The following is a 9,624-nucleotide window of genomic DNA, read 5'->3' on the forward strand; positions in this document are numbered from 1 at the left end:
AAACAAAACTTACAAAAGCTTACACTGGGTGGTATACCTATCATACTTTTTATATATATATATATATATATATATATATATATATATAATTTTTGCACATTTTCGTGTTGTTTTCTTTATAATTTTGGATTTTTGGATTGACTGGACACTAATTAAATATCAATAGGCTATATACCGCAATGTAATTTTTTTCAATAACGGAGACATGATTTTTAAACACATTTCCAATATTTCAATATATGGTACATAAGCAGTAATCAGGGTATCCCATACACTGATTTATGTGTGCCGGTTGACTTCGTTGAAAAAACATGAGCACGTTGCGATGACATTTTTCTTTTTATCTGATATAAAGCAGTGTTCATGAATGCAGCATTGTTTTGTGTACAGCCGTTACCGGGGAAACCTCTGCTTCTGCCGCTCCCAAAGCGCCTCCTGCTGGCAGAGAATTAATCTGCATTTTCAACAAGCCCTTCTCCAGCAACATGTTTTCGTTGTTGCTCACTGTTTTTTCAGTTTTCTGCAGCATATCGATATCGGAATTATATCGTATCGACTGAAATTAAGAAATATAGCCTGTCATGATATAAATTTTGGCCATATTTTCCAGCCCTAATTCCTACACAGAATTTGTGAGTTTCTTTAGTTATTCACAGATCCACCATGGTTTAATCCATGGGATAAGATTAAGTAACTTTGGTGGATTCTTAAAATAGGTAAAAAGCAGCTTGTAAAAGCTTAACACTCACTGTGACTTTAGTTTTCAGCAATAAAGTAAACATAAACCCCACAAATTCATGCTGAGTTAATTTATTTTGAATCAAGGTTTAAGACAGTTAAACACAGGTCCTCTTCTCCATTAATGTCCATTTATACTTTCAACCTCAGGGCAAGAGCACCGAACAATTCATACTGACAGCCTGAACTAGATAACCTCCTAAACAGCATTACCCCAAGCACTGACATTTAGAAGAAAACGCTGGACACACACAGCTTTCAAGTCCAATATTTCAGTGGTGATCAAATGACAAGACAGCTAATGCCAAGCCAGGCTGCAGTACAAGGTTTGTGTCAGAGGGAAGGAAATGCTCAGTCTTTCATCAAGCAGTCTTATATCATATATCATTTACAATACACAAATGTAGTTTTTTTTTTTTTTAAATTTACCATAATTTAATCATTTAGTGATGTAACAAATAGTGCATAATCTTTCATAATTCTTTTACATTTTAATCATAAAATTATTTGCTTTCAAAATACTAGAACTTTGTATATTTCTAGAGGTAAACTACATTTTAAATATTAGATTGTCTATGTGGTCTCAGCCTTTTTTATAATAATTGTATATCAATACAAAATAGTGTGAATATTGGTTCTGAACTGTATATGAGGATGAACAAAGATAAATATGTAGTGATTCAAATTGACTTTCATATCTATCTTTACCGCCAATTTATGAGATAAATGACTATGATCCATGTACATGTGCAGCCTTCACATAAAGAAAGAAATGTGCATCCTTTAAGAATTTATAAAATAATGCATATTAATTAAAATCACACTGACCACAACTAATTTTTTTTAATTATCTCAGTAACAAAGTCATGGTAAATACCTAACTTGAACACACCAAAAGCACTACATACTGTAAAATATAAAGTCAAATCTCTTTCACTAGGTCTGTCTCACACACATAAATACATCATACTCAGCATGCTAATTCATAATTTCCATTTAAAAGCGTATATATATACAATTTTTGCACATTTTCGTGTTGTTTTCTTTATAATTTTGGATTCCTACTAGGACTGGACACTAATTAAATATCAATAGGCTATATACCGCAATGTAATTTTTTTCAATAACGGAGACATGATTTTTAAACACATTTCCAATATTTCAATATATGGTACATAAGCAGTAATCAGGGTATCCCATACACTGATTTATGTGTGCCGGTTGACTTCGTTGAAAAAACATGAGCACGTTGCGATGACATTTTTCTTTTTATCTGATATAAAGCAGTGTTCATGAATGCAGCATTGTTTTGTGTACAGCCGTTACCGGGGAAACCTCTGCTTCTGCCGCTCCCAAAGCGCCTCCTGCTGGCAGAGAATTAATCTGCATTTTCAACAAGCCCTTCTCCAGCAACATGTTTTCGTTGTTGCTCACTGTTTTTTCAGTTTTCTGCAGCATATCGATATCGGAATTATATCGTATCGACTGAAATGAAGAAATATAGCCTGTCATGATATAAATTTTGGCCATATTTTCCAGCCCTAATTCCTACACAGAATTTGTGAGTTTCTTTAGTTATTCACAGATCCACCATGGTTTAATCCATGGGATAAGATTAAGTAACTTTGGTGGATTCTTAAAATAGGTAAAAAGCAGCTTGTAAAAGCTTAACACTCACTGTGACTTTAGTTTTCAGCAATAAAGTAAACATAAACCCCACAAATTCATGCTGAGTTAATTTATTTTGAATCAAGGTTTAAGACAGTTAAACACAGGTCCTCTTCTCCATTAATGTCCATTTATACTTTCAACCTCAGGGCAAGAGCACCGAACAATTCATACTGACAGCCTGAACTAGATAACCTCCTAAACAGCATTACCCCAAGCACTGACATTTAGAAGAAAACGCTGGACACACACAGCTTTCAAGTCCAATATTTCAGTGGTGATCAAATGACAAGACAGCTAATGCCAAGCCAGGCTGCAGTACAAGGTTTGTGTCAGAGGGAAGGAAATGCTCAGTCTTTCATCAAGCAGTCTTATATCATATATCATTTACAATACACAAATGTAGTTTTTTTTTTTTTTAAATTTACCATAATTTAATCATTTAGTGATGTAACAAATAGTGCATAATCTTTCATAATTCTTTTACATTTTAATCATAAAATTATTTGCTTTCAAAATACTAGAACTTTGTATATTTCTAGAGGTAAACTACATTTTAAATATTAGATTGTCTATGTGGTCTCAGCCTTTTTTATAATAATTGTATATCAATACAAAATAGTGTGAATATTGGTTCTGAACTGTATATGAGGATGAACAAAGATAAATATGTAGTGATTCAATTTAGGGCTTTTGTGTCAATCTTTACCTTCAATTTATGAGATAAATGACTATCATACATGTGGAGCCCTAACATCAAGAAAGAAATGTGCATTAAAACTTTTAAGAATTTATAAAATAATGCATATTAATTAAAATCACACTGACCACAACTAATTTTTTTAATTATCTCAGTAACAAAGTCATGGTAAATACCTAACTTGAACACACCAAAAGCACTACATACTGTAAAATATAAAGTCAAATCTCTTTCACTAGGTCTGTCTCACACACATAAATACATCATACTCAGCATGCTAATTCATAATTTCCATTTAAAAGCGGTCATTCATCAAAGAACACTGCCATCCAGCTAGCAAAGCACTCTAGCACACATGAATAAATGTACATAAAATTAACAGAAACAATATAGGAACACTTCTGATGAACACACACACACACACACACACAGGTAATGTGCTGTTTGTGTGATGCCCGGCAAATTTAAGTGATAGCAATGAACCTTCAAGGAAGAAATAATAATTGGATATGCCCAAGTTTAAAATCAGTTTTTACCAAAGAAATTCAGAGTTTCTTTTGAGCCTTTCACTAGCAAGTAAACTGTACATTCACTAGAAGAACTGAGTATTATTCTTTGGTCTAAATAATAGTACGTATTTATTCAGAAATTCTAATTACACACATTTCTAATAAATTCTCTGCTGTTTTCAGTACAACCAGTGACTGAACAGACTATTATTGTGTGTATCAACAATTTCAGATAAACTCGTCCCTACATGGCATTTCAAAAATCAAACTATGGCTGTTGGCTTTTAAGATGGGTCAGACCGACCTTTCCTGTCTGAGTGGGTGGTTCTTGGCCAAAATAAGCTGCAAAAGTCTTGCTAAGCGAGACTAAACACCTTTTCAAAAGGGCACCAGTGTTTGTATAGGAAAAAAAGTTATGAATACTTTACACAGTCTCACAGAAACACTGTGCACAAGTACCAATGTAAGAACGTATCCGTTATGTTGAAGCCCCTTTCCTCACTCACCACTTTGTTTGACTTTGGACCTTCAATTATCTCTGAGAAAATAAAAAAGAGAAAATTAGATCATTACAATTTCATGTGAAAAATATGGCTGCAAGCAGATATGTACCTGGAACTGTTTGCCTACCTCGCTTCAGCATTTTGGAGGTGGCAGCTTCAGGTGTGTCAGGAGATGTCGTGTCAGCCCCATCTTCCACTAACTGGATCTGCAAGAGGGTCACAGCAGTTTCTAAGAAGTCAACAAAAGAACATTTACATGTTTTCACCTGTCAGTGTTTATATATATGCAAGCATATATGGGAGTACCTGTGATTGGCGTACAAATATCCCATGGTTCTCCTGACAGGTGAAATATCGTTTACCCTGCACAGTCCCATCATTCTTGCCTTTAGGTTCATCTAGAATGACTCCCACCCATTTTCCAGAGGCAAAGAGGGTGTTTCCAATATATGCCACAGTGCCTCGATGACCTTTGCCGATGACCTCAACCAGAGAGCCCACCTTAACAGGCCGCCCACCTCCATCTGAACTCATCCTGCTGCTGCCGCTGCTGGTGGTCTGGGGACAAGAGAGAAAAACTCTTAAAGGACAAAAAAAGCTTTTGATTGTATCAAAAATGGTAGAGTGATGAAAATGTATAATGGCCCTAAAAAGTATTTGGAAACGTTAGTCACACATTCAGTAGAAGTGCATCAATGTCATTGCATTAGATACAAAATATTCAATCTAGCGGCTTTAATTAGAGAAAGACAGTACAAGCACACTTTTTAAGAAAAATGTTTAACAAAAGAAGGATGTCAGGTTTTAAATGACTAAACTTTAGATAGATAGACAGACAGACAGACTGATGTGATAATACACAATACTTTGTCAACAAAAATAGTTTCAAACGAAGTCACAGCAAAACCTTTGCAACATCAAGCAACACAGTAATCGTGTGTTCGATCCTGATTAATTCAGTGTTTCTGAACAAATCAGTTGAATGAATGATTCAATGACTAACATCGCACCGCAACAGCTAAAGTCTGTCTACACTGGACGTGACAAAGCGACCACTGCAAAATCATATACTACTTTGTGTCAGTATTTCATAAATAGAACGAGGCAACAGTTTACTGTGGGGTACTTGTCGTGTGGCACTGCATCCAGTAGACAGCATCACTAGTGATAATGGGTTTTATTGCTGCTTCGCATCGCACCTCTCACATCCGGTCCGGTGTAGACATGGTGTAATAAAAACAGTTCACTTGTTTTATTTCAGAATGAACGAATTGTTTGAAGGAATATATCGCAGAGCGAAGAGGAAACTGACAACGTGCGGACAGACAAAACAGAGCAGGTTACGTTTTGGTATGTAACAATGTCTCAGCATTCAAATTTTGTCATTTTTTAAGAAATTCAAACTAGGGCTGCACGATTATGACAAAAATCATAATTGTCGATTATTCCCTTGAAATTGTAATTGCGATGATTAATTACGATATCACAATTTACTTTGAATGATGTTTATGCCATTGTTTGATGCAACTGCATGCCGTATTTTTATAAATAAACAAAATAAACAAGCTGAAAACACTCTAACTGAAAAACTTTTAGTGCTTTTCTATAGTATTAAGTCTCAAATGTCAACTATAAATCGGATTGGTTTCTTCTTTAAATTATAAAAAAGTAAAAATATGAATGGTATTATAGTGTTATACTAAAACTAAAATTAAAACAATGGAAAAACCCTTAAGATAACATGTAGAAAGAAAAAAGCATCTTAAGCACATAGAATAACATAAGTGGACTTTGAACGATTATGTAATTGTGGCATCCATAATTGTAATCGCGATTAGAAATTTGATTAATTGTGCAGCCCTAATTCAAACAATAAATACCGTTTTGTGGCTCTTTAATGTGTCGTGACAGATCGCTATACCGCCTCAAGCATGAAACACACTGCACGATTTTTGGCTGTCCCAAAAGATTGGTATCGTGAAACAATCGTGGCGATTTCTGTGACTGTGGCTCCTAATCGGTGTTCCTATATCATACAGTAGGTCTGTCAAAATGGCTGAAAAACTAAATTCGAATTTTGTAATTAAATATGATCAAAATTCTAATTATATTCGAATTTAAAATGCATAATTTCAGCTAGGGTAAAGAAAAGCTTTTGGCTTCACTTCTGAGGCCACAAGAGGGCGCATCTAGCAAAATATTACTAATGCAGGTTTATTCAAAGCTATTCAAAGATAACATGACTATCTGTGAAAAAAGTGCATAATGTTTCAAATAATGTTTATAAACCAATTATAATTAATTAAGTTGCTTAAACAACTATAAACAAAACAGCATCATGTATGTATGCATAGTTTAATACAAAGGGCTGAAAGCCAATCACACAGAGTACATTTTTCATTTAAAAACATGAGATGCAGTGGGATGGGGGGAAAACCTGCCATAAAGTCTCGATATATGTTTTTTCAAAGTTAAACTTGCATTAATTTTACATGGCTTTCTAAACATGAGGCTCTTTTGTGCGAGATGCGAGTGCAATGGTGATAGATGTCCATCTAGAAAATGCGCAAAATATGCGTTCTGTGTGAACGGCTTGGTTTCAGTTTTGACGTAAAAACTGAACTCCGTTCTCTTTTCCTGCAATATTTGTCATTAACAACGCAGCAGCGCTGCATCTAGTGGCTTCAACTGGATAGGTTAACAAAAACATTATAATGCAACACACTTAGTTACATTGTCATCGCATCTCGTCCGCCACTAATAAGGCTGCCTTCTTAACGCACACCTAAAATTTGAATGCAACCTTTTTGCATTCGAATGTGGATTTTTATTTTAAATTAGACGAATATTCAAAATTCGAATTTTTTTTGACAGCCCTATCGTACAGTGAGAGAGGTTAAAAAATGGCCGTTGTCACGGTCTTGCGACCAAAGACAGCCTTCAATAATTTTCTGAGAGTTTCAGAAATTCAGCATGATCATCGCACATTGTGTGTTTGGTGCTACGACCCACGTTTACTGACCAGCGACATGGCGCTAAAAAGTAAAACTGTTGCTAACTCAAGCTCTTATCCCTTCCTCTTTTGCCGCTTCCAATTTTTTTTAGCACACATAAAAACTACAACTGCTAAAGTGTGATTCATCATGCTCTTTTTGTTTATCACTAGCGCATTGCAGATGACATTTTATTCTTCTATAGTAGCCTATGTGCGTCATTGCCTATGAGTCAACAGGTCATTGTACAGTCTACATGCATGTCATACCCAAGTTTATTAGATCCATGTCGCCCAGTGTGGTTTGCAGTGATCTTATAGGATTGCTAAAATCATGCAGTGTCTCGGGCTTTAGTTGAAGCGACACGTGAACCGATCATTTCTTACTATACTAGTTATAGCATGAAATAAACATGAATAAACGTTAGAAAGTATTTTGTTTCAAACATGGAAAGACGTCAATTCAAACCATTTTTCAAGTTCAAGTCCACCGACGTTAATCTACTCTCCTGTCTGGTTTGTTTGTCTGACAAAAATGGCAGATTCGGCATTATGAATGGTCAAATCGCCTGTCAATAAAACTCCCAACGACAGGTCAACTGTGCCAGTGATGTTGCACTGTATCTCAGCACTTTTGTAATGCTGTTCAGTCAGTCAGATTCGGACAAACTGTATAATTTATCAAATGCAATGACATTTAGACATTTTGTGGAATAAAGTTAAAATACTGTGACTAGACAGTCTGGGGGAGTAAAAGCCATTTGCAGGCTCCTCATTAGGTGTCTGAACAAGTCTTTCATGCCCTCCAGATTATATGTCTAAGAGGAAAATTGAGGGTTATTTAGGAGCACTCAGACCAGAGCTCATGGCTAAAAAAGTTTGTGGCGCAGCCTTATTCTTTACTGCAGAAGACATCACTGTTACCTGCAGTCACAGTGTGCAAGAACTCACACACACCAGCTGATCCTGAGAGACCTGCTCCATTTCACTTCCATTTAGTCCTTTAAATTCTCTCTAATCGCACAGAGGCTGGGGTCCAAAATTAGTTTTATTTCTGAAACTACTGTATACTAAAAATAAGTAGGCTACTGGTCACACAAAGATAACAAGATAAGGCACACTATTTGCAGTGTTATTTATTATTCTTCCTGACTCTAATATAAACTCTAAATGATCTGAATTTAGAGTTGGGAACATTATTAGGTTACAATGGAACAATAGAAAGAGAACAGAAGTGATAGATGTGACCTCTCCTGCAACTCGAAAACAGAGAGCTGTGCTGGCAGCAGCTCACTGAAATGTGACATGTTCATTCGTTACACAGATTTAATAATAGTTACTGAAAACTGACTTGTGACTCAGCAGAATTAAAGGAACAATATGTAATTTTCGCCCCTAGAGGGCGAGTATTAAAAATAAACAAAGAGACAAAGGCGTAGTTTGATGATGCTGTGACTGAGTGTGGAATCATGGGAGTTGTCGTCTTCATCCCCACAGCCGATGCAATCCGACGGGACTCGGGCAGAAATCATGTTCATGGATGAGCTAATGATTTGTTAACGTAGTAGAATAAAGCAGGGTGAGGCTGAAAGCCGTCGAAGCGAAACGAGGCCGCTGAACGAGAGTGACACACGGCTCGAAAGCAGCGGAGCTTTTATTATGCCACAGTCGATCGCTTCCACTTCTTCCTGTCGTGCGTATGTGGGGAAAAAAAGCAGCGCTGTTTTATCATACTAGATACATTTGAAAGTTCTGTTATAATGCTACTCTGTGCGGTCGTCACCAGTCTAATAAAACGCACAACATATTAAAGCGTCTTTGGTGTTTCCATGTTTTCTACAAAACAAAACCGGTAATCGAGGGGTTATGACATCATTGGCAGGCGACACAATGACACTATGGACACGGTCCGTGTCACTAGTTAAAATTGCTTATTTCTCTGGATTTAAACATTGTTTGAAACATTTGGGATAATGTAAGTACACAAGTCAGCAAAATATATAACACTGTTCTAGTGGTTTTTGGATATTTTAATAAAACAATCTTACATATTGTGCCTTTAAGTCACTAACTGTGTCAGTGAGAGAGGAAAACTGTGGGTTTAGGAATGTCATTGCTCATATAGATATTGTGGAGCTTGTTAAAAAATAAAACCAAAGAATTTGAATGATTTTAAGTTACCTACGAACTTGAAGCTTAAACAGCAGAGCTTTGCCATCTGTGAGTCATGTGCTAAACATAAAGTGTCTATGTTTGAGGAGATTTGCGTACTAAGCCTGATGCTCTTGAATGAATTAAATGTTGTCCATCAAATCTTTGCCCGCATGCTTTCATCGTATTGTAAATATTAAATAAAGGCATATATTTGAGCACTTACCCTCTTCTGTTATAAGAGCTCTTACAATCCACAAAATGTTTCAGGGAATAAGTACACATGAATAAATAAACACACACATTTGTTTTTCTATAATGTTGGAGACTTCAACTTCTTGACTTCTATTGTTTTTATACTGA

General features: G+C 35.8%; 1 protein-coding gene across 3 annotated transcripts in view; it reads right to left on the reverse strand.

The window, feature by feature from the left end:
- LOC107587846 (dynactin subunit 1-like) overlaps window positions 1–9,624 on the reverse strand; it is a 26,093-nt gene that overhangs the window by 14,853 nt on the left and 1,616 nt on the right. For all 3 annotated transcript variants that reach the window (XM_016275810.1, XM_016275809.1, XM_016275808.1), the window contains exons 2-4: window positions 4,425–4,676; window positions 4,246–4,324; window positions 4,122–4,153 (exon numbers count right to left, since the gene is read on the reverse strand). In XM_016275810.1, the coding sequence (XP_016131296.1) occupies window positions 4,122–4,153; window positions 4,246–4,324; window positions 4,425–4,676 (363 nt within the window). The remainder of the gene's footprint in view (window positions 1–4,121; window positions 4,154–4,245; window positions 4,325–4,424; window positions 4,677–9,624) is intronic.

This window comes from Sinocyclocheilus grahami, unplaced genomic scaffold, assembly GCF_001515645.1.
Source record: "Sinocyclocheilus grahami isolate Dianchi unplaced genomic scaffold, SAMN03320097.WGS_v1.1 scaffold96.1, whole genome shotgun sequence".
Lineage (NCBI taxonomy): Eukaryota > Metazoa > Chordata > Actinopteri > Cypriniformes > Cyprinidae > Sinocyclocheilus > Sinocyclocheilus grahami.